This window comes from Pongo pygmaeus, chromosome 11 (assembly GCF_028885625.2).
Source record: "Pongo pygmaeus isolate AG05252 chromosome 11, NHGRI_mPonPyg2-v2.0_pri, whole genome shotgun sequence".
Lineage (NCBI taxonomy): Eukaryota > Metazoa > Chordata > Mammalia > Primates > Hominidae > Pongo > Pongo pygmaeus.
In genome coordinates, this window is record NC_072384.2 from 86,628,954 (window position 1) to 86,655,189 (window position 26,236).

General features: G+C 37.8%; 1 protein-coding gene across 2 annotated transcripts in view; it reads left to right on the top strand.

The window, feature by feature from the left end:
* FAM171B (family with sequence similarity 171 member B) overlaps nucleotides 1–26,236 on the top strand; it is a 72,502-nt gene that overhangs the window by 32,908 nt on the left and 13,358 nt on the right. For both annotated transcript variants that reach the window (XM_063647675.1, XM_054477287.2), the window contains exons 2-5: nucleotides 13,816–14,049; nucleotides 17,055–17,147; nucleotides 20,656–20,814; nucleotides 24,878–25,048. In XM_063647675.1, coding sequence (XP_063503745.1) covers nucleotides 13,816–14,049; nucleotides 17,055–17,147; nucleotides 20,656–20,814; nucleotides 24,878–25,048 — 657 coding nt within the window. The remainder of the gene's footprint in view (nucleotides 1–13,815; nucleotides 14,050–17,054; nucleotides 17,148–20,655; nucleotides 20,815–24,877; nucleotides 25,049–26,236) is intronic.

Sequence of the window (26,236 nt, forward strand, 5' to 3'; positions counted from 1 at the left end):
ACTGATTTTTTTTAAAATTCAGCACCCTTTTGTTTCTTTAAAAGAAGGAGGCTTGTGTGTCCATATTTGAAATGCTGCAGAGAGTAAACTGATTAAACCCTTTCCACCCTACTTTTCAGAATGCATAATAATATGGTCCTTTTTCTTTATAAGCTCCTTCGTTGTCCTCAACTCCTTTATGAACTTTCAGCCCTCATTCCAATTAAATAGGGAAATTGTGCTAGTACCCCAGGACAAAGACTCGTAAAACTACTTTGATGATTTTTTTTATAGTGGTAAAAATGAAATTTTTAATTTACTGTTTGCCAGAATACATTTGCCTTATATTTATTTAGGAAGTTTTGCTACTCCCTAGTATCATTCTTTAGTCAAAACTGTTTTTTCTAGTCAAAATTTCCAGGTTAAATATTCTTATGAAAAAAATTAGTATTAATTTCTGAAAGGAAGAGGAATCTTATTATTTACTTCTTGCTGTAATTATTATAGTAATGTAAAATATTTTTCACTGTCAACTGTGGGATTAAGCTTAAAATTTTGTACCCAATACTGGGGCTGGAGAGCTGGCTGTAATTTCTGGTGGCCCCTGCCGAAATCCTGCAATTATCATTCCTTTTTTCAGGTGCTTGGCCACTTCTGATCTTTCTCCTTTTTCTACCTCTCTCCCTTCATTCCTTCTCTCTCTGCAACTTCTCCTCTTCCCTTTCTTCCCCCCGCCCAACCCCTCTTTCATTTAGTAAGTATCCACATGCTAACTCTTATTTAGCTCAAGCTCTAGTATGACTCATGGCTGAGTTGGAAATAATAGGGGCTGTCAAGAACCTGACTTTTGCAGAGAGAAGATGCACAGGAAAGGAAAACATACCAGAATATATCATGTGTCATTAATCTGGTCAGTAGAGAAGAGGAGATCCCATTTGGTTGGGCTAAGGGGACATTTATTTGAAAAGAGGGCATTTGACCATACTTTGAAGGATAGGTTAGGATTTTGACAGGTAGAGATTTTTAAAAGGGTATTTCAGATGCAAGAAAGAGATGAATAATTATGTTGTAGCAGGCAAGTGGGTTGTCTTGGTTAGTGACCAATGACCCATTTATGAGACAGTGTAGAACAGGGTTCTGCAAACTTTTTCTGTAGAGTGCCAGATAGCATTGTAGCAAACTTTGCCATTGTAGCAAGCGTAGCCATAGGTAATAATGTATAAATGAATTAGCATGACTGTGTTCCAGTAAAACTTTATTTACAAAATCAGAGTGGGTCAGAGTTGGCAGGCAGGCTATAATTTGCCCATATCTGATATGAGTATAATGAGTGGGGAAAAAAGACTGGAAAGGGAGGTGGTGGTCAGATCTCAGAGGATTTTGAATGCTAGCCTAAAACGTTAGAAAACAATTGATATTATGTTTAGTGAAACCATGATGGTTATGTTTCTACTAATGGTTTAAATACATAGACATTTAAATTTGGGATTAAATTAAATTAAATTTGGAACCAGATTTCTTCAGATATTTATATATATATAGTTATATATATATTATATTTATATAGATATAGTTTACAGGTATACCTACCTCTAAACTAAGATTTCTTGGTAGCTGAATATTTTGTGTGAAAATGGTGGGTAGAGAGCAAACTAGGCCTCTGAATAGATCCCAAAGAAGCCTGATTTCGGAGATAAGCAGAAGCCTGGTATCTTTTGGGTTCCTACCACAACATCTCCACAGAAAAGTCAGATCATGAAAAATAGGTGAGAATTCATGGGCAGGCCCTCAGATGATCTGGACCCAAAATGTTGACATTCTTCCTGTTAAAAAAATGATAGTGTAAACTGATAGCAAAGTAGATATTAGTGTCATTATTTTTTGATACTTAGAGGAATTTTTATACATATTCTAAATTAATTTCTACATAATTTCTAGAAAATTGTGTTAGATAGTATAGGAAGTTCTCTTGTCTGTTTCGATATTGCTTTTCTACCTCCTTTATTGTAATATCAGAAATTCTGTATTTTTCTTCACATGTTGTTTCCCCTCAGAATTATACATCAAGGAAAGTCTGTTTTCTATTGCTGTCTGTATCCCCAATCCCCATCTCATGTAGATCTGAGGAAAAGTAGGTAATCAGTAAACATTTGTTGAATGAATTCATGTAAATGAGCATTTCTATTGTTTCCAACCAACTATTTTATTCCACTATATTTTTGTGTTCTTCATTTTTCCTAGTTCTCAGGATACATAAACCTCAATAGAAATTTTGAATTTATCTCATTGAAATATTGTTTTAAAAATTTGACCTATAGTCTGTTTATAAAATCTTTATTTTAGCAATGTATTCCTATAGGAGATAAAGTTGTAGGATATGAAATGAAATTATTATAGATACTTGCTTTTGAAACATAATGGAAACAAAGTAGGTGAGTTTTTGTACTGGATAAATCTGAAAATGAGGTGGCTTCTCCATGTGTATAGTTGTAACCTACATAATGGTGATAACATAATAGGATGATGTCAGAGTCTCTTGAAAAGAAGTGGGATTGTGATATTTTCAGCCCACCTACATAAAGATGTAAATGTCACCTAAATATATGTAGTTAGCAGTATTTTTAAAGCCCTTTTGGACTTTCAGTTACCTATTCGTATTCTATAGGAAAACCGTAATATAGTATTGGTTTTAATATTTTTTTCTAGAATATTCCTTTATACCTATTTATTATTATTTGAATTTTAGTGATTCTGACTACTTAACGATGCTTGTAACCATCTGCTAAATAGTTAAATCTTCTCCAGCAACCTCAGGACCTAGCTCACTGATACGTATTTTATTTTTACTTGTTTCTCTCAACATTTAGATTATATGTTTTCTAAGGGTGCACTTGAATCATTTAATATTGAACCATTTTAAAATGAATAGTGATATGTTGAAAAGATGATTATGTGGGCAAGACATTATGATTATAATTAAGTGACAGAGAAAATAAATATGCTCATCGAAAGCTAAAAAAATACACTGGAGAAGGGTAGGTAGACAAAAGCACCTCCGGCTGAAAATCATATATTTAATCATGTAATCTGCCCTGTCTGAATGCCAAAGTATTTTTTTTTGGAGAGGAGAACTGGTAGAGGATTATTAGGGATGTATATTGCTTCTGGCTGACTGTGCTGCTTGCTTGATCAAGCTGTTGACACCGTGGAAATCGGAAGCATCCTGTTTAAGTCATAAGCTGCTAATTCTTTATAACTTTTCCTTTTACTTGAAATAGAAAAGAGTTGTTCATACCTCATTAATTACTTTGACCAGGCTTTCAGCTGAGGTTTTTTTTTTTTTTTTAAATGCTGCTTTTGCTGTGGCTTGTGCTGGGGTGAGAGACAAACCGAGTTTGAGGATGGGGAGAAGAGGCTCAGAGAGTCAGTGAATGAGAATTTCCTTCTGAGCATTGGTTGTGAGAAAATAAGTTAGTAAATATGATGAAAACCAAATCCCTAATGCTTTTCAGTAAGAGTTAATGTGGAACATGGGACATGGAGTCAGAGGGACTTGCCTGTGAATCCTGGCTATAACCTTATTAGCTGTGCAGTTTTTCGTTTTTTGTTTTTCATTTTGTTTTGTTTTGTTTGTTTTTGAGACAGAGTCTCTCTCTCTCTAGCCAGGCTGAAGTGGAATGGCATGATCTCAGCTCACTGCAACCTCTGCCTCTGGGTTCAAGCAGTTCTCCTCCCTCAGCCTCCTGAGTAGCTGGGACTACAGGCACGTGCCACCACACCTAGCTAATTTTTGTATTTTTAATAGAGACAAGGTTTCACCATGTTGGCCAGGATGGTCTTAATCTCCTGACCTCGTGATCCACCTGCCTTGGCCTCCCAGAGTGCTGGGATTACAGGCGTGAGCCACCGCACCTGGCCAGCTGTGCAGTTTTAATCTCAATTTCCTTGCCTTAAAATTGGGAAATGTCTTACAGGTGTGTGTTAGGATGAAATTGGACAATATGTGTAAAGTTTCCAGCACTGGGCTGGATATGTGTGTGTCACACAAGTAAACATGTATGTATGTATAAAACCTGTAATTTATTATGTCAGCTCTAACTGTGTGAGATTAAGGAGGAAACAACTGCAAGTCAGTTGTTTCCATTTTGAGCTAGAGAGGACCCTGTTGGTCAGGCCTGTATTATGCCCTGAGTCTACTAAGTACTTTGAGATATAGATATAGACGATCTCATCAGAGAGGGGGATTGTGATTTGGATCATCAAGACTTGACCTTTGCAAATCTATTTTTTTCTAAATATGATATTTTCTCACCAGATTTATATTAACATTATTGCATGTGAAAAAATAAAATCATCCATTCTGGATTAGAAAACGTTTTAGAAAACATTTTATAAATCAAATCCAGCTTCAGAATGTCAGGAGGGTTTTAGTGTGTCTTATTTTGGCAACTGTACTTTTACAAGGATGAAACAGATGGAATATGCAGTTTTTTTTTTCTTTTGCGAATTTAACTTAAGATCTTACCACACATTGGGATTTGTCTGTAAATCCAAAGGCTCTGAGAATTTCTGAAATTGATCTTTGAAACAAATGAATTAATAAAAATTCCCTGTTGAATATGCTGTTGAAGGAGCCATTGTAGGTACATTTGGTTTGCACAAGATCTCTTATTGAATTAGAATAGAGAATCTCAATTCCCTTATGAGTTAGTTATGTTCAGTTTGTCTCTCATATGGTTTATCATGTTTTTGGTACTCAACATTATCCTTAATTCCTTCACATTCTATAACGGTATCTATGTCTATAAAATAGTGGCCTAGTAAATATTATCCTTTATTTACAGTTGTACATATTTAATGTGCTTACTTAAGGAGCAAGCAACAGAAACAAACTCTGGCTACAAGAAATGAAAGGGCTTTCTAGGAAAGATTATTATGTAGTTCACAGATCAGCTGGAAGGGCTGCACAACCCAGCTTCTGGAAGGAGAGGGACTAGGGAAGCACTAGAAAGCACAATGGTAAGGCCTCATAGACTTTCCAAGGTAATTCAGTTCCAGCAACCATTAGCATCTCTGTAACTGTATTCACATTTTGAGGTCCTGATAGAATCTATCTGGCTTATATTAGTTGGGTGCATTATGCTGGTGGCTCAGTAAATTTTGACTGAAGGATTAGGGGCTGGGTGGCTGGGGGAATTATTTCAAATTGAGCAGCAGCCACTTTTTCTCTACACTTATAGTTTTTTTGTACTATCCAACTACTTATCCAAGAAAGCCCATCACGTCATATATATCAGGGGTCTGAGACCCCTGGGACATAGACAGATACAGATACTGAGACCTATCGGGAACTGGGCCTCACAGCAGAAGGTGAGCAGCAGGTGAGTCAGTGAAGCTTCATCTGTGTTTACAGCCACTCCCCATCACTCACATTACGGCCTGGGCTCCGCCTCTTGTCAGATCAGTGGCAGCATTAGTTTCTCATAGGAGCATGAACCCTATTTTGAACTGAGCATGTGAAGGATCTAGGTTGCATGCTCCTTATGAAAATCTAATTCCTGATGATCTGTCATTCTCTCCCATCACACTGAGATGGGACCATCTAGATGCAAGAAAACAAGCTTAGGGCTCCCACTGAGGGGAGTTGTATAATTATTTCATTATATATTACAATGTAATAATAATAAAGTACACAATAAATGTAATGCATTTGAATCATCCTGAAACTATCCTGTAACATGGTCCATGGAAAAATAGTCTTCTCTGAAACCAGAGCCTGGTGCCAAAAAGGTTGGGAGCCACTGATATATCTTACTATTATAACCTTTTTTTTTTTTTTTTTTAAAAACCCAAGTGTTATATTTTCCATTTGAGTTTGAGGACATGGTTTGGCATGAGTATGTGTGTATATGGCTAGGGGATGCTTTTTCTTTTTAATTGATGTTTTATAAGAATTTAAGTTCTCAATGATGATTGCAATCATATATTACTTGAGTTAATTTAGTAGTGTCACCCCAAGCCCCACTGTTCCATAGTTCCAAGATGGCTTTGGAGTCCTTCGTGGTGTTGGCAGTGGTGAATCCATATGGGTCTGCAGCCACCTCAGTTCTTGCCTTCTCAGAAGAAAGAATTCAACTGAGGGGTGTAAGGCAGAGAGAGACCAAGGCAAGTTTTAGAGCAGGCATGAAAGTTTATTAGAAGGTTTCAGAGCAGGAACAAAAGCAAAGTGCACGTGGAAGAGGGTCAAGCAGGCAACTTGAGATTCAAATGCATGATTTGATATTTGACTTGGGGTCTTATGTGTTGGCAGCTTCCAGGATTGCTTTACTTCTCTGATTCTTCCTGCAGAGTGGGCTGTCTGCATGTGCAGTGGCCTGCTAGTACTTGGGAGTGGCTGCATGTGCAGTGTGTATATTGAAGTTGTAAACATGCTCACTTGAGGCATTTTCCCTTACCAGTCAAGTGTTCCTAGAGGAAGGTCATATTTCAGTTAAACTCTGCTATTTTACCTCCTAGTGCACATTCTTGGGCCCACTCACCCAACCCCTGAGATCTCATCAGGAAGCTGCTGATCACCAGTTTCAGATTTTTTGTCTATTGGGAGACTCCCCTTCCCTGATGCTGGCTGTGACCAATTATTATTATAGAGAGACAGTTTAACAACTGCCTGACCATTGCCTGATGTTTGCCTGACATTCCTGGTGAGGGTGGGTCCTCTCCTGCCTTGCTCATGTCTGACTATCGACTGTAACAGTGGGTGTATTTGAAGGCTGATGTGGCCTCTTACCATCTGTAAGACTTTGGTCAATTTTCATGACCTATCTGAATCTTCATTTTTTAAAATCAATAAAATGGATTTGATGTTACAAATTTTACAAAGGTATATTGAGATTTTTGTGATCTATACATACAAGACTTGGGATATAACTGACCAATGGGTTCTTCTTGCCTGCTTCCCAGATAGAGCCGATTTATCAAGGCAGGGGAATTGCAATGAAGAAAGAGTTTAGTTCACACAGAGCCAGCTGAACAGAAGATCAGTTTATTTATTACTCAAATAAGTCTCCCCCAAGAATTTGGAGGTTTTTCAAAGACCATTTTGTCACAGGATCCTTGGGATGTCACTTTGCCAGCCAGAAACCTTTGTGGCTGGTGGCTCCTTTGCCCAAGTTTTGCTCAGGCCGACTGGGCTCGTTCTTCCCACTTGGCCCAGGAGGCTGCATTCAGCTCACACTACTGGCCTGGATCCCATGCCTGCCAAGGGTGAGCCAGGCACAGAGCATTGAGGGGTGCATGAGCGAGTGAGTGTGGGTGAGTGAGCGGTGTGTGAATGAGTGAATGGCCATTGCACACAGCCAGACATACCAACTGTGACAGGGCAGGCAGCTCCAGGTGCTGGCATGGGTGCTAGCTCCCTGCAAGGCTGTGGCTGGAACAGGTGTACCTCAAGTGGCTTCCACTACAGGCACCAGGGAACACAGTGGCACCTGGGAGCTTGGAGACTCCAGGAACCACAGAACCTCAAAGAGGGTATCTCAGCCTTGGCTCAGGGAGTTCCTAGGTCTGGGCTTCCTGAAGGACTGCAGCTCTTCTCTTTCCTTCTTGTCACCTGCATTGTGGTGAGTGGAGGGGCATATTTCAGCGCTGTATGTGTTACAGCTCTTTCAGTCCCACCATTCAGTGGGGACTGAGTTCTTATACCATATCCAGGAAAAATGAAGTACACAGACAACTGGAGGGTGAGCAAGGTGAAGAGGTACATTGTTAAGCAAAAGTACAGCTCGCAGGAGACTGTAGGATGGGTGTTATCAGTGTAGGTATAAATGATACCCCAAAGTGGGTAGCTCCTTTCCACAGGCAGGTCATCCCAGTAAGTACAGCCCTCAGCAGAGAGGAGACCTAGAGTGGGTAGCTCCTATCCAGAGGCAGGTTGTCTCAATGTCTGTAGCCCTCAGCAGAGAGGAGACCCATAGCAGGTAGGTAGCTCTTATCCACAGGAAGGTCATCCCGATGAGTACAGCTTTCAGCGGAGAGGAGACCTGGAGTGGGTAGCTTCTATCTGCAGGTAGGTCATCTCAATGAGTGTGCAGCCCTCAATGGAGAGAGGATACCTGGAGTGGGTAGCTCCTATCCATAAGCAGGTCATCCCAACATATCTGTGGCCCTCAGGTGAGAGGCAATCCAGAGTGGGTAGCTCCTATCCCCAGGCAGGTCATCCTGTCCTCTGCCTGAGTCTGGCTGAGTCCAGTGTTTTTATGGGCTTCAGACGGGAGGAAGTACATGCTGATTGGTCCACGAGTGGGCCAGGAAGATGCGCTGTAAGTTCTCATTCTGGTCTGTGGAACTGGCAGCCTGGCCCCCATGCTTCAGGCCATACCTGAGTGGTGCTGAGGGGTACCCACAATCCCGTGTGGAGCCACCCTCAGCCTCTGTGGTTTCCCTCCTGTGGCCCCCAAAGTCCGGAAGGGGCCTAGGCGGCAGGGGGCTGGCCTATCATTGCTGCCCCGAGTGTGTGCACTTCCAGCTGGATTGCAAAAGTGCCTGTTCTTGACCACAGCTTTGCTTTGCCCCAGGGCTGGCACCGGGAGCGGGGAGAGGTCAGACAGTGGAAGCAGGCGCTTTCAAGCCTGTGAGGGAAGGGAGCTTCCTGGGCCCCTGAAAGCAGAGGGATGCTGGGATCTGCAGCTGCAGCTGCAGCTGATAGGCTGCAGCTGTGCCCAGGAGTGTGGGCTCCTGCCCCACCAACTCGGTGGGGGCAGGGCTCCCTCTGGCCTTGTGGATTGTGCAGCCCCAGCTGTGCCTCCCCTGCTGCAGCTGACATCCTCACAGTGGCTGCTCCACACGGGCTGTCACTGCCATCAGTTTGGGGGAAGCAGGGGGCAGGGTGGCAGTGGCTAGGCAACAGGTGCTTTCTGCTGATTGGTTGGGTTAGAGATGAAATCATAGGGAGTCAAAGCTGTCCTCTTGAGCTGAGTTGCTTCTGGGTGCTGCCACTGGAGTGGTGGAGCCATCAATTCAGACATTAAAAAACCTGAAAAGACATCTCAAATGGCCAGTCCCTTAGGTTCTACAATAGTGATGTTATTTGCAGGAGTAATTGGGGAAGTTGCATACCTTGTGACCTCTGGAAGAATGGCTGGCAATCTACACCTTAGAATTCAGGCTCCTCACATCCTCATAACCCAATGATCTCATTAGCTTTACAAAGGCAGTTACATTTTGAGGAAGGGCTATTATTATTTTAACTATAAACTAAATGTCTCTCAATACTAGTCCAGCCTTAGCCCAGGAATAATTAAGGCAGCTTGAAGGCAACAGGCAAGAGGAAAGGGGTTGGCTAGATCAGATCTCACTAACTGTTATAATTGTGTTATAATTTTCGTAAAGGCAATCTCAGGCACATATGTTTATTCTTTACCTTCATCTTTTGATTTTAAATGGTTACAAACATTTATTTTATAACAAAATACTATTAATGGGCTGAATTTATGATATGATGGAAAAATAGTTTGAGGAACAGCTTAAGACCCAAAGCTTATTTGGCCTTTTATGACTGAATGTTCTTCAGTTTATCTCTTAAAAGTAATGATACTAATGATTACTCAAAGTAATTTGACCTCTCACAAGGTTTTCTATTATCATTAAAGATGCAAAGCAGATGTGTGGATAAACTTTACTTATCTCTGTATTACCTTGGAATCTCTTCCTCATATTTACATTTGAATATATATGAGATTGTTGTTCAGGAAATTCAGTGTTTCAGACAGACTAATGGAACCTCATTTTAAGGTATGATTTGATATAATCTTCTCTTTGCTTTTCTCAATCAATTCTTCCCATCTCCACACTCTAAACTGAGATGATAATTGCTTTTAAGAGAGTAACCAGGCAGATGTAGGGCAATGGTTTACAAGCATAAGCTTCGATGAGAGGTGTCCTGAGTTTATGTCCTGTTTCCTCCATTTACTGAGGGTTAGCCATGGTTCATTTTCAAACCTCTGCAACTCTCAGTTACCAATATGTATAAAATAAACAACATTATCTCTTCAATGAGGTTTTTTTGAAGAGTAAGTAGAATAACGCACTTAAAAACTAACACAATGCATGACTCATTACCGCCAGCACATTTTAGTTCTTATTATGGTTAAAATTTTTATAAGAGGAGGTATACTGAAATATGTTTGTGGCTGTGTATGTGTGTGTGGGGGAGAGAGAGAGAGAAAGAGAGAGAGAGAGAATGAGAATAGTGTTTGGATAACATTTAACGTTTTAGACCCTGGAAGGGATCAGATCTTTTTTTTTTTTTTTTTTTTTTTTAGTTTGGTGGATTGAACCTTCTCTAGGACTGGGTGATTATTACAAAGGTTATATTTGTATTTAAAATGTCTTTGTTATGATCCAGAAGCAATTTAAGGCCCAGTTTAACAAAGAACAGACAAGGTATCACAATATTTCGATAGCAATATTGAGGCTCAGTCAACATTGACTGGAATTTTTTATCTGATGTGCTGTTCTTGATACAAATTTTGGGTAAAAATAGGTTTACGCAAATGTATTGCAGCATAATCTTTATATTTCTTATCAGTGTACTCTAATGTTTGTGAAGTGCTCTCTAATTGTGGAACAATAATTTTTATTACCAATCACATTAAGTGATACACAAACTCTGTACTGGACACATTATTTCATTATCTCAAAGTAGCTATTTTCCTGATTTTACATATGAGCAAATGGACTTTGAGAGCTAACTTACCCAAGGTCACATGTCTAGGGAATGGCAGAGGTGGATGGTGACTGACTCCAGAACCCATTTACAGGGGAAGAAAAAGCATCTTTCACAGAGATGTGATACATGCTTACAAAGGCACTTTCATGGTGGTACAAGCTCTTAGGCAGACGTTATCAAGATCTGTACTTAAGGAGTAAGACCAGAGGTTTAAGTAAAAACAGGCTTTAATTTTCATTTTCCTCAACATATGTTAGTTTCTTTTCTTTCTCTTTTTTTAGGAGACAGGGTCATGCTATGTTGCCCAGGCTGGAGTACAGTGGTACGATCATGGCTCACTGCAGCCTTGGCCTCCTGGGCTAAATCATTCTTCTCACCCTCCCAAGCAGCTGGCATGTGCCAGTACACCCAGCTAATTTAAAGTTTTTTTGTAGAGACGGTCTATGTTGCCTAGGCTGGTCTTGAACTCCTGGCCTCAAGCAATCCTCCTGCCTCAGCCTCCTAAAGTGCTGGGATTATAGGCATGAGCCATCATGCTCAGCCTTGTTTTCTTACATACCTAATGGATAATGCTTTTTGATATTTTAGAGAAGGATTTTTGACATTTTGTATATTTGGAACTGAAAAACATCTTCTGCTTTCCAGACGACAGAAAAAAATAAAAGAGCTAGCTATGCAGTAGTGGCATTTTATTCTAAGAACTTTGACTACATTTGGAATGTGTTAAATCTATGTAACTTGAAAGTGTTACAAGATTCCTACAGTGCTGCTTTGACAACCAGAAATCTCTGCAGCTGCCTCTGTGTGGGTGTTGCACAGCCCAGCAGGCTGCGCTCGGCTCGCGCCTGCTCAGATCCCACACCCGCTGTGGCTCCACGCTCAGCTTGTGGCTGGACTGGGCATGCCACAAGCGGCTTCTGTGTTGGGTGCTGGCATCCAGACTAGGGGAACATGGTGGCACCCAAAAATTTAGAGATGCCAGTGATCACAGAGCCCCAAGGATGTTACAGCTCTTGCTTGGGGAGTCCTGAGGTCTGAGCTTCCAGAAATGTTGCAGCTTTCCACTCCCATAGCTTGGAGAGTGAGAGCATGTTACAGCTATTTTATTCCCACCGTCCACAGCCCATTGGGCAGAAGTTAGGGTTACAGCTTGTTTGTTTCTGCTGCCTGCAGTTTGGTGAGTTCCAGGTTCTTGTCCCATGCCCAGGAAGAATAAGGTACACAGACACAGGAGAATAAGTAGGGCAGAGAAGAATTTTATTGAGCAACAAAAGGAAAGCTCTCAGTGGAGAGGGGACCCTGAAAGCAGGGTAGCCATCTGTGAGGCTGAGTCTGGAGTTTTTGTGGGCTTAGAATGGGGAAGTGCATGCAGAATAGTCCATGGGTCATCTTGGAAAAAGAACCATTCAGTTGGTTGAAAGGCATCATCCAAAAGGAACCAATCAAGAGACAGACAGTAAGACAAAGATAGAAGTTCTCACTCTGGTCGTGGACTCTGTCCAGAACTGGCAGTTCAGTTTTCAGGTTTCAGGCTTTCTTTGGCTTGAAGGTTGGCACTGAAAGGGGCCCCATTTTTGACTGTCTAGGAATTTGTCTGTCTCCTGTTGCTATTGATAGCATTAGAGTTAGTGAAACACAATAAAAATATATTTTGCTTAAGAGAGAACCTCAGTCTTCCCATTATTCACTGCTGTCCTTTCTTCTTTTTTAATTGATAGGAAAAAATTGAGTAATATTGTGCCTTAATAACAAATACAGCCATGTGTAACTTAACAATGACAATACACTATGAGAAATGCATTGTTAGGTGATTTTATTGTTTTGTGAACATCATAATATACAAACCTAGATGGTATAGCCTACTGCACACCTAGGTTATATGGTATAGCCTATTGCTCCTAAGCTACAAGTCTGTACAGCATGTTACTGTACTGGATACTGCAGGCAACTGTAACATATTTTAAGTGTCAGTGCATCTAAACTTGTCTAAGCATAGAAAAGGCACAACAAAAAGACCATACAAAAGACTTTTTTTTTTAAATAGTACACTTGTAAAGGGCACTTACCATGAATACAGCTTGCAGGACTGGAAGTTGCTATGGGTGTGTGAATGTGAAGCCCTAGGACATTACCGTATACTACTGTAGACTCTGCAAACACTCCACAGTGGTATACTTAGGCTATATTAAATTTAGAAAAAAAATATTTTTCTTCAATAGGTTAACCTTAGCTTATTATAAGTTCATAAACTTTTTGATTCTTTTGTAATAACACTTGGCTTAAAAGAAACACATTGTACAGCTGTACAAAATTTTTTTCTATCCTTATTTGATAAGCTTTTTTCTATTTTAAAAATTTTTTACTTTTTACTTTTTACTTTTTAAACTTTTTTTGTGAAAAACTAAGACACAAATATAAACATTAGCCCAGGCCTACACAGGGCAGGATCATCAATATTATTGTCTTCCACCTCCACATCTTGTCCCACTGGAAGGTCTTCAGGGGCAGCAACATGCATGGAAGTGTCATCTCCTAAGATACCAATGCCTTTATTTTTTTTGGAATACCTCCTGAAGGACTTGCCTGAGTCTTTTTACAATTAACTTTTATTTTTGTATGTAGAAGGACTGCATTGTAAAATAATGATTAAAAAGTATAGTAAATTAATAAACCAGTAATGTAGTAATCTATTATCAAGTTTTATATGCTGTACCTAATTATATATGCTATACTTTCATACAACTGGCAGCACAGGTTTGTTTACACCAGTATCACCATTAACATGTGAGTAACACATTGCACTGCAACACTATGATGGCCATGATGTCACTAGGCAATGGGAATTTTTTAGCGCCATCATAATCTTCTGGAAGATTATATATGTGGTCCATCATTGACTGAAATGTTGTTATGGAGCACTTAACTGTATTGAAATTTATTTTGTTTAACGAAGAATAATGAATTCTTCATTATTATATGTATTTATCTGTAGTTCCTAAGTTTAACAACAGTTTTGTACTGTTATTTAGATATGTTGAATGACATTTAAAGACTATGACATATGCATTCTAGGATACAACATGCTGCAATTTCTACCTTTTTCTCTCCAGTGTCTGTATTTATGTTGAAAGTCCAGGTGAATGACATCATCAGTCGTCAGTACCTGAGCCAAGCAGTTGTAGAAGTGTTTGTAAACTACACGAAGACAAATTCCACAGTAACTAAAAGCAATGGAGCAGTGCTGATAAAAGTACCCTACAAATTAGGACTTAGTTTAACTATTATTGCTTACAAAGATGGCTACGTGTTGACCCCTCTGCCTTGGAAAACCAGAAGAATGCCAAGTAAGCACTTAAACAGTTTTTTTGTTTGTTTTTGCTAAATGTAAATGAATTTTTTTCTGTGTTTGGGGGATATCTTGTTCTGGTAAGCTGAAAATGGGAATGCTTAAGTCAATATAAGGAGGTTAGAAGGGAGTGCTACTTTGAAGAAAACATGGTCTTAGTCTTTTCGGGCTGCTATAATGAAATACCCTAAGCGGGTAGCTTGTAAACAAGAGAAATTTATTTCTTGCAGTTTTGGAGTCTGGGAAGTCTAAGATCAAGGTGCCAGCAGATTCTGTGTCTGGTGAGGGCATTTTTGTTTATAGATGACATCTTCTGTGTCCTCACATGGTAGAATGGGCAAACAAGTTCTCTTGGGCCTGTTTTAGTTCTGAGAAGCTGCTTGCAAGCAAGGGTCTTATGTCCCAACAGGTAAACTATCTGAAACCTCCCTAACATATTATTATAGATTTATTTTTAAAAATTGGCAAAAATAATCTTTAAAGAATAAATGTGTAAAGATACATGGGAATCTTTTAAAAATACATCTCCTAGGGGCAATTTGCCATTACAGACAACTAAAATATTATATATCTACAAAATTAAGAGTGAGTGATATTATGCTATAAGTTGTATTATGGTACAAATTGGACACTTAGTATTTATAAAATGTTATCTATGATAAGATGCCATTAGAAATCATTGAGAAAAGGTTGAATAGTCATTAAATGATAGATATATTTTGGTTAACTATTTGGAATAAATTAATTAGATCCATATGTGAAAATATATTGCTTAGAGAGATCAAATGTGGAAAATAATTATATTAAATATAAGAAAATAAACTATTTGACCTTTCAGTTAGGATGGTCTGTTTAAACTTAAAAGCAATAAAAGATGCCGTAAGCTATATATGAACATATTATTTTAATAAACTCCTGTATGTCATAAACATAAAAAGCAACTGAGGTTGGAAAAATATTTGAAACAGCAAGGCATAAAGTCCTTAATATGTAAAGAAGTCATACAAATCAATAAGAAGATGCCAAGACCCTAACTAAATAAGGTAAATGGACAAAATCATGGCCTATCAATTTTTGAAACAGGAAATACAAATGGTTAGTAAATATGACAACATGCTTTAATAATCTAACATCAGTACACCAAAGAAATACACACTTAGATTTTTTTACCTTAAAAAAGTTGTTAAATGATTATCTTTAATATTGTCAAACAAGATAGGATCAGTATTCGCAAACATTCTTGGTAGAAGTACAAACTGGCAAAATTACCTGGATAACAATTTTCGAAATGTATGTGTCAAAGTCTTCAAAATCTTCATAAACTTTGACCCAGTATTCCACTTTATGAATCTGCACAAATAAACGTATGTTAAAATATTAAATACAGTGGACAGGCGTTCATGCACCAGGAAGCTGATGCAGTATTTTTGTAATAATAGTGAATGGAAGCGTTCTAAATCTATGGAATTAATGCAGTAAATAAGTGAATCTTGATACCTTAATAAATGAAATATGTGGGTTAAAAATGTTATGAAAAGTATCTTTTGAGAGAAATACTTATTAAATGAAAAAGGCAGGGTAACAGTATTCTGTATACAATATCATAATTCACTATTTTAAAAAGTCACAGGAATACCCAACAAAGAGCTATAATAAAATATTATTAATGATTGTTCCTGTGGTGGTATTGCAATGATCATCACTTTCATCTTATTTTCTGTGTTCAAGTTTTTCACAGTGGGTATTATATCCCGTTTATAATAGGAAACAATTTTCACATGAAAAGAAATCTGAATGTGTTTGAGGTTCAGAAAGATTCTCCTCATGTTTAATAGAGGTGTGACTGAGAAAGTATCCAAATATGGAATAATCACCTTGAGGTTCAAACTGTGACCCTCCCACCTCTCCAATTTAATCCATTAATCAGTCTAAATGTTAATATATTCTGAAATTGAAATTACATTTTTATTTGGTAGTTCTCTTTTTCTATGAAAGGAGAAAAGTATATTTCATTTTAACTCCACCCATCATTGTATACTTTGTGTATTTTACTTTTTTCCATATTTTCTTTAAATTCTTTGAAATATCTCAAAATAATAAAAGTATTTCCATGCAACTGTGTTTTCTCTTAAGAGATTTGAGGATGCCATGCTATTTCTATTAATTTTAAATACACAGCATAGAGGAAAGATATTAAACGAGAACTCGTGCTTTGGGAACTCCTCAAAACTGATTTTTCTTTTGGAGGATTGAGAACTCCTCAAAACTGATTTTTCTTTTGAAGGATTGATAAGTTTGATTTGATCTTGCTTATAAAATGGTCTTTTGTCCCAGCTTCTTGCTCCAATCTTGAAATAATATCATTCAGGTAATCTGCACTTAACTCATCCCAACAGGTCGTTCAGCTGCCTATGCTTGTAGGCAGGTTCACCTGCATCCTGCATTACTACTAAAGGTTGCCTTTGAATCATTTTATGCATTGAATTGTTTCCTTCTCTGCCAACTCAGGATCCTTTTGGCAAACCACACCATGTGCAGAAGAGCATTGTGCTTTTATGTGGGAAGGTAAAAATGAAAAGTGAATATAGTTTGTATCTAGAGAAGCTTGAATCATGGAGCCAAGAAAAAAAATTTTAAAAAATCTTAATAAGTAACAACTAGAGAAAATGTATCAGGGGGTTATTCAAGCACTTAACTTGATCATTTATATCTGGGGTTACAGAACATCATTCATCACCTTGGTATAGACTACTACTGTCAAACAGAAAAGATTAGTAAAATAAATAGTGATAACCAATGTTTTCTTCTCACTTTATTGTGACCTTTTTTCCTCCATCGTATTTTACATTAATTCTTCCTCTGTTTTGAATTGTTCTTCCCATCAAGCATTTGTTTCCCCACCCACACACACTTTTTGAGACTTGCTGTTACAGAACTATATTTGTCCTAGTTTTTTTCCCCCTCACATTAAGTAAAATATTCTAATTGTGCTATATTTCACAGTATATTCATCAGTTACACTTTCACTGTTCCCGCAAAGCCAAGCAAATATATGGCTATTTGAAGACACTGTTTTAATTACTGGAAAATTAGCTGGTAAGTACCATACTTCTTACTAAGTAAACACTTAAAGTTATTGTTGTATAACTATACTTCTTCACTAAGAATCAGTGTGAATTATAACTTGAGAAAAATCTAAATTGATCAGTATGATTAGCACTGACTGTAAGTTGATCTGAACTGATACTTATTTTACTGTCAAATGAATGGTGTGGGTTTTTTGTGTAGCAGGAGTCATTTTTTCCTTTACTATTTTAGCCCCTCAAATAGGCACACTGTAGAGAACTTCTGTTCTTCTCTCCAAATCACATTTCTTACTGGGGCTTCCATGGCGGGAGAAATTGAGGAAAGGGCAGGACACATATTGCTCAGGCCTTTGGGGCTAATTTACAGATTGCCTCCTTCTTGCCTTCAGCATTAAATTTGTCGCTTTTTGGGAGATGCCTAAGACTTGGTAGTTAAGTATCTGCTCTGTAGACGTGATTTGCCTCACTTGTGTATCCTAAGGAGAAGGGTGCAGAAATCATATTTTGGGTACTGATTCAAACTGTGTCCTCCAATTCTGCTTTACCAACCATGCAGATGATTGTTTCATCCTAACTCCCCACATGCCTTAGAAACCTCAGAATTCTGTAACTCTTTTATTGCATATTTTAGGAAACCTCTATAAATGACAACAATTTGCTTGTTTGTTTTGTATTGGTAAATTAATGTTTAGGTCTAAAGTGTAATAGGAACGACTGATAAAGTGAGAAAGCCCTCAAGGTAGAGTCCAGTAAGAACGTCATGGTAAAAAGAACTCTCTGTGAAAGTTCTTTTCATTTTTAGATGCTGTCTTATCTATTCCTAAAGTATTCAACCAGAAAATTTACTATTATTTGGGAAAAAAATAAACTAGGGCTTGATGAATCTTGAAGCAACTTACTGAGTGAGGCTGTAGAATCTCTTACTTATGAAATACCAAGACATTTGAAATACCAAGACATTTGCCAGATTTTTTTTTTCTTTGAGACGGAGTTTCGCTCTTGTTGCCCAGGCTGGAGTACAATGGCACGATCTCAGCTCACTGCAACCTTTGCCTCCCAGGTTCAAGTGATTCTCTTACCTCAGCCTCCCAAGTAGCTGGGATTACAGGCATGTGCCACCACACCCAGCTAATTTTGTATTTTTAGTAGAGATGGGGTTTCTCCATATTGGTCAGGGTGGTCTTGAACTCCTGACCTCTGGTGATCCACTTGCCTCAGCCTCCCAAAGTGCTAGGATTACAGGCATGAGCCACTGCACCTGACCAGCATTTTTTTTTTTTTTTTTTTTTTTTTTGAGACAGTGTCTGGCTCTGTCACCCGGGCTGGAGTGCACTGCTGCAACTTCTACCTCCTGGACTCAAGTGATCCTTCCACCTCAGCCTCCCAAGTAGCTGAGACCATAGGCATGTACCACCACGCCTGGCTAATTTTTTATTTTTTGTAGAGACGGGGTTTCACCATGTTGGCCAGGCTGGTCTCAAACTCCTGACCTCAAGTGATCCACCCATCTCAGCCTCCCAAAGTGCTGGGAGCTACCATGCCTGGCCTTGCCGGAATTTTGAGCTAGTGATTTTTGCTGTGTATGGCAGAATGGTGGATGTGGAGCTGTGTGTGAAAGAATGGAAAGTAAATAAGAATCACAAGTATACAGAGAGGCTGTGTTTAATGCTGTTGGGGCCTTAATGAAATTAGCTTCTTCACAGTCCCTCTTCAGTGTTTGTTTTGATGCATCTCTACCCCTTACTGGCATCTTCAAACCCCATTAGAAATCATAGTTTCTGCTGGAATACATGAAATGGATCTGTGTGACCATGTCCCGTACCAATCCTTTACCACTGTACCAAGCAATGGTAAGCACTCATTTGTCTGGAAAGTACTGGCCATGCCTTGGCAGGTTTCCATGAGAACACTGTGAGTCCTCTTGAATTCTCAGGTCACTTCCTTTTACTGTCTCATTTTCCTAAAAGGTGACCCATTTGTAAGGCCAGGCAGGAAAGTATGACTGTTTCATAATGATGTTAAATCTTTCTGTAAAAAAGACATATCCTTACTGCTGAACTTCCATAACGTGTTTCATTAGGTTTGTACAGTGAAAATTAAGCGTGTGTGTTTATGTATTTATGGCAAAAGGAGAAACTAGAAAATTTAGGAATGTACAAAACCTTACAGAAGCTCAGCTAGACATTTTGCTTAGTGTGCATGTATTCAGTTGTAAGAAATGTGGTCTTCAAAATAATTAAGCCACATATTTTAAAAGAGCAAGTCGTAGGTAGTACCTGTGAATGATCAGAAGTCTTTAGATTGTATCCTCAACAACCAAACAGCATGTAATTATGTTACTTTTCTTAACTGTTTTCCAGGTATTATTTTTCTAGCTTCACACACACAAAAACTATAAACTGAGAAGTCTTACATTGTTTCATTTATCATTTATTGTCATGTAGCTCTTTAAAAACTGATGTCTTTTCTATTCTAATAATTTAATTGATTGCTTCCGTCTTCATCAGTGACCTTGCTGAAGTTCAAAGCAAAAGCTGATGTTTTTGATAATTTTCAGGTGTAAGAGCTGATCTTTGAATTATTAAATTCAAAATCTGTTGATTACAGAAATATCAATATTGTCACTGAATTCTCACTTGATAAATAATGTTAGAAGATACTGAGATATTTATACTTAGGAAAAATTCAGTTACTGAGATATTTATAAATTGAGTACCTGGCATTTGAAAGGCTTTTAATGCATGGTTAGTTAACTGATAGAGAAACTTACCCACTTAAGTATGTGACTGAATATCATCAGAGACTTTCTGTTGCAAGTTACTGAAAACCCAGTCCTAATCTAGCTTAAGCCCAAAAGAAGCATTTATTTATTTCTCTTATAGATGTTAAGTGTAGGAATAGGACGAACTTTAGACATGGCTCGATCAGGACTTCAGTAGAAATAATTGAAAACTGGTTCTCAATTACTCAACTCTCCACTTTTTGAATGCTGCCTTGATTTTTAAACAAGCTTTCATTTTTGATTGCAAGATGGCTGTTACAACTCCTGGATGTATACCTGCTCACATAAAATCCGGTCCAAGCAAAACACACATTACATCTCATTAACTGTGCTTGGGACAGGGCCCATCATTGAACAAATCACTGTGGCCAAGAGAATGAGATGCTTTTAATTGGTTTCAGCCCATTCTGGCATGCACCATCAACTCCACTACTGTTACAGAAATGAGACCCCAAATGAAACACATGGGCTAGAAATGGTCAGTGTGGGGTTCCCCAGAGTGGAAAGAAAAGGGTGAGGAAATTCTGGGCAGCAGAATCAATCAGTACAAAGGTGCCTTGTGTCATCTAAAGAAAGGAAAATTTCTTAGTTCTGCATTCAAAATAATTACATAAGAAGATGCTAATGATGTTTAGCAATAATTATAATTGCTTCTTTTAAAGTAAAACGTCCTAACCAATGCTGCTATGCTTAACATGCCTTTATCTCTTTGTTAATGAGGTTTCCTTTTTTTCAGATGCCAAATCTCAACCAAGTGTTCAGTTTTCAAAAGCCTTAATTAAACTTCCCGACAACCATCATATTAGCAACGTTACCGGCTATCTTACAGTTCTACAACAGTTTTTGAAAGTGGACAATTTTCTGCATACAACTGGAATTACTCTCAATAAACCAGGTATTATCTACTTTTTGCATAATATAGTTATAAGAAACATTAGTACACAAATCTTTCATCAAATATTTAGCTATTTATAATAGCTTATAATATATAAGCTATGGATAATACACATCATTTGAGACATAAATCTAGTTATTAAAATGTATATAATAAAAAATTCCCTTTAATGAAATATATATTATTCAATGAAGGAAAAATTCAACATACATTATTTCAAATGCATGGAAATTTTGATTTCTTTTAAATTTATTAAATTTTATTTGATCCAAAGCAGGTAAGGTATAGAAAATAGTTATGATTATTGTATAGCTTTGAAAATTTAATACATTTAAAAATTAAAATTCAGTTTGTATTTTTTTCATAATTTGATGTATTCATTTTTATCCAACTGATGAGAAGCATCAATAATTGAGATAGAAAAAAGTTTATAGATTGGAGTAAGCTATTGTAAATATTTGCTATTCTCTGTGTAAAATATAAATATTGAAAATATATGTATTCCAGAGTCAACAGCACTCATATATTTCTATAAGGCTGTCATAATATAAAAGTTAGTGGAACAATGGAATTTTACATTTAAAAATACATTCATAAATAAACCCTTTAAAAACATCATTTCCCTCTGTACATCCACACTTGTTCCACCTTTCTTTTTTTCTTTTGAGACAGGGTCTTGCTCTGTTTCCCAAGCTGGAGTGCAGTGGCATGATTTTGGTTCACTGCAGCCTTAACCACCCAGGTTCGAGTGATCTTCCTACCTAAGCCTCCCAAGTAGCTGGGACTACAGGCGTGCACCACCACACCCAGCTAATTGTTTTTACTTTTTGTAGGGATGGGGTTTCGCCATGTTGCGTAGGCTGGTCTTTAACTCCTGTGCTCAACAATCCACCCACCTCAGCCTCCCAAGGTGCTGGAATTACAGGCATGAGCCACCTCGCCAGGCCTGTTCTACCATTTTTACCACTCATTGTAACCTAACTGAAAATCCACTCTTTAAAATCACCTCAAACAGTCTATAATTCTGGTAGTTTCTTTTTTTTTCAGATATTTTGTTCATTTCATTTGAGGAACAGGCAGCAATGAGTGATAACAGGAAATAAGTATTTTGGTTAGATAGAGTTTTGTTTTGTTTTGCCTGTTGGAGTTGATGCTATCAGTGCCCCAGCCAGATGACACTTATTCTTCTGTTACAAACCTGCTTTTCCTACTGTACACCTCTGTGACTTTCTGAGGGCATTCCTTGGTTCCAAGAAGCAGACTTGGCCATCACATGGGGCAAGCTGTCAACCAATGACAGACAAGAATTGGTGTGGCTAGGACAACTCTGAGCCAGTGTATGTCCCCAGTGGAACTGAGCTGGAGTTACCACAGTGATAACCTGCTTGTTAACACATCCTGTATTGGCTGCCTTCCTTCCTGCTGAATTACGCTTCTGTTAGTGATAGGTGCTTCCTGGGATTACCTACCAAATAAACTATTTACACTCAGATTATTATCTCAGCTTCTGCTGCTTGAGGAAGCCAAACTAAGACATCTGCCAAGATTTTCCAGATGTAACCTACAGGATGCTGTAAATAAAAGCATTTACTAGAATGGTATCTGTATGCACTATCACAAATGAAGCTCATGGCGCTGGAGGATGTTCATGGACAAGACTCACTAGATTCAGTGGGAAAGGGTCAGAATGAACTCTGTTCCCCAGCACTCTATTACCTGCTTTTGAGAGTATTCATTAAAAGTTTTGATTATCCTGAGAATGCTACTATCGTTTAAAAAGTTCTAGAGCAGTGCTGCCAAATGGAAATATTCTTCTCTGTCCAGCATGTGGCTGTTGTGCTCTTGAAACATGACCAGTGCACTGAGAACTTAATTTAAATAGCCACATGCAGCTAGTGGTCACTCTGTTAGATTACACAGTTCTAGAGTTCCGTGAGGATAAAAATGTGCTTTCATAAAAGTTCTGTTCTCCGTCTCATTGTTTTCTTCAGTCGTTTTTTTCCTTGCACCATTCTTTTCTCCTCAGACTTGACTTTATCTTAAATGCTGGTGTGTCAGTTTCAATAGTTTGTAAAGCCACTGACTGCACGGAGCTGAGGGGTGAGGTTGAAGCAGGCACTTCAGAAAGCCAGCCAACTGGTTTTACTGAGTAATTTGATGTAGTTACTTAACAATTTATATAACATTTGATTTGTGCTTGCAGTGGTTGACTTACCAGCAATACCAGCCTATAAAATATGTATGGCACTGCTTTGCTCATTTAATATTAGTCTTTCAGGTAATTTAGTACAGTTAATTCTTATATTTAATTGAAAATTTTCAATAAGCCACTACTTGCCCTGTTTGACGGCTGAAGCCATTCCAGATGATAAGCAGTCACGATAACGAGGACTCTTTCTGTGGCTGCCAAGGCCCTCCACTCTTGCCTGTCTCCCCTGCTGCCCTCTAGCCCTGTGGCCACCTTTCTTTCCTGTACCTGCCAAGATCCCTTCTAATTTGGAGGCTTTGGACTTGTTTATTCTGCCTGGAAAGTTCTTGAAGGTTCTTCCCATTTGGCTGCAGCTCAGATGTGCCCTCCTCAGAGAGGAGGCCTTTCTTGACTGCCTAATTATGTTCCTTTTCTAGATTATCGTGCACTTACATTTGGGTGGGGGAAAAAACTGATGAGGAGTAAATACATGGGGGGAGAAAAAGGATATTTGATAGGAATTATTATGAAAAAAGTATTGCAGACAATATCAGAAATTATATATTTACTGTGTCTTTGGGGCCCATATGAGTGCATGGTGCTGGTAGGGACTTTGTAAATATTTGTTAAATGAATGAACAGAATTCTAGTTTTGAAGCCAAAGATTCAAAAGTGTAGACCAAAAGCAAATAGATAAAAAGTATACTTTCTCCATCTCTTTGTAGAATACTGTAATTTTAACATCTATAATATTTTTATTCTTCATAAATATTCTGGTATATATTATAACTTTGTTTGGCATTGCTAATATTTCAAAAGCAAAAGAAAGGCACTTTCTGCTCCCTCTCTCCGCCCAGAGTAACAGAAATCTATAGATAGTTCCTGATATTTAAGAAAGCATACTGTAAATTGTATAATTAAATCTTTAAAACCTTAGGCAAACAATATAACCAATTCTGTTATCTCCCTTTCTCCTACTTTTCAAGCTTTGAAGTCTAGTATTATGTTTAAAATCTAAGTTTATATTCTTTCAGTTGTATGAATAATCAAGTATATTAAGACAATTTTTATCAAGTAATATTACAGTGATTTTGTTTCACGTTTAATTGCCAAACCTATCCATTAAAAATTGTACTTTTAATCTGAATGCTTTTTATGTAAGAAGTGCAGCTGGATCTGTGGGTTCTAGCACTCGTTGAAACAGATGGTCTTGGAAAAGAGAGGGCGAGATATTTCAAATCCACGTCTGCATTGATGGTGTATGATAGAGCCTTTATTGAGTATGGTACTATAATGAGATGGGTTTTTTTTGGTTGTTGCTTTTTAGATTTATAAAAATATTGAATTGGATTCTAGTGCCCATTACATCAGATGACTTAGATAACTTAGGCTCATATTGATTTGTCAGTGTTACATTGCATAGCCTATATATTATATTATTTTATTATTATTATTATACTTTAAGTTTTAGGGTACATGTGCATAATGTGCAGGTTAGTTACATATGTATACATGTATATGTATACATGTGCCATGCTGGTGTGCTGTACCCATTAACTCGTCATTTAGCATTAGGTATATCTCCTAATGCTATCCCTCCCCCCTCCCCCCACCCCACAACAGTCCCCAGAGTGTGACGTTCCCCTTCCTGTGTCCATGTGTTCTCATTGTTCAATTCCCACCTTCCATAGCCTATATTTAGACAATATTTTAAAATTACGTTTAAAAAATCCTTAATGTGTATTCAGTATCTATTTGATATTAAAATAGATAACCCTTGGTGAAATAGAGGAACTATTTATTTTAGACCTATAATAATTAGGTAACTACCACCTCTGTTTACATATGATTTTAATAAACTGTCTTCTTTTGTAGGTTTTGAAAACATTGAATTGACTCCTCTTGCTGCAATATGTGTGAAAATATATTCTGGAGGAAAAGAACTAAAGGTCAATGGCTCTATTCAGATTTCTCTTCCTCTTCTACGTCTGAATGATGTAAGTGCAGGGGATCGCATACCTGCTTGGACATTTGATATGAACACAGGTATGTGAGCTAGGTTAAAATATTCTGAATATTTTACATATTTGTCAATTGACTAGCTGGATGTTTTATCTTAGAACTTGATACAGCTCTAGTTTTTTAGTAACATCACAAATGTATTTGTTAGGGACCAAAATTGACTTCACTTTGATTAATATAATACAACCATTGGGGAAATGATGGGAATACACATGTCAAAAAATAGCATTATTTATTCATTCCCTTACCTTTTTGTAACACCACCATTTTGAGGTAGAAATAATTTTTTAAAATTATCTCCCTTCTTAGAAGTTTGTTTTTCTTTTGATAAGCTCATAATACCTATCTAAAAGTGTGGTTTAAGGCAATTGGGGCTAGTTTCATGAAAATAAATAACATTATGTTATTAAGAGATAGAAAAAGTAATTGTTTTTCCAAAGAAACCCCTTAGATACTAGTTTTGTTTTCTGGGTTTCGCCTTCTAAATAGCAACTGGAAATATATGTATATTTTCATCCTCAGCTTCCCTTTGTTTTTGTTCATGAGTTCCCATGTAAATAAGGTAGGAGTGTAAGTTACCAAAAAAAGAAAGGAAAAGGAAAATGATCAGCCCACAACTGAAAAGTTTAGAGGTAGGACTTCCTTGGGTGAGTCATGCTACACTCTAGATAGTTTCACAGGGCTTGGGCTTGGTGTCTCTCCTCCTTCACTCTCATCTGTTTGCTCTGTATTAGCACCTTTCTAGGATAGGATTTCCCTTCAGACTGACAAGAAGGCTGTAGGTGCTCTAATGTTATACTTTGCCAGGTTGAAGGCCAGTAGAGAGATTTTCTTAGGAGCTATATATAGCAGAAGCCCTTGGACTCACTGTAGTTGTAGAGTGGAGTTTGCATGCCCGTCTTAGAACCTGTCTTTGTGACCTGCAAATTGAATGCACAGATTTATTTAGACTTCAGGTCACATGTTGAAGCTGGATGGAACCCTAAACTGATCATGTTGGCTGAGAATAGGGCACAATAGATCCTCAAAACTTAAAACAGGATTTCCTGTAGGTAATAAGTCCCCCAAAACACATACGTTTTCACTATAGAGAATATAAGCACTAATATATCTATGTTTTAAACAAAGAGTGGAAACTATATAACCACGATAGTATGCTACTGAAATCATTAGATTAAGAACTCTAAGATTTGGAGTCTAGTCTGTTTACCA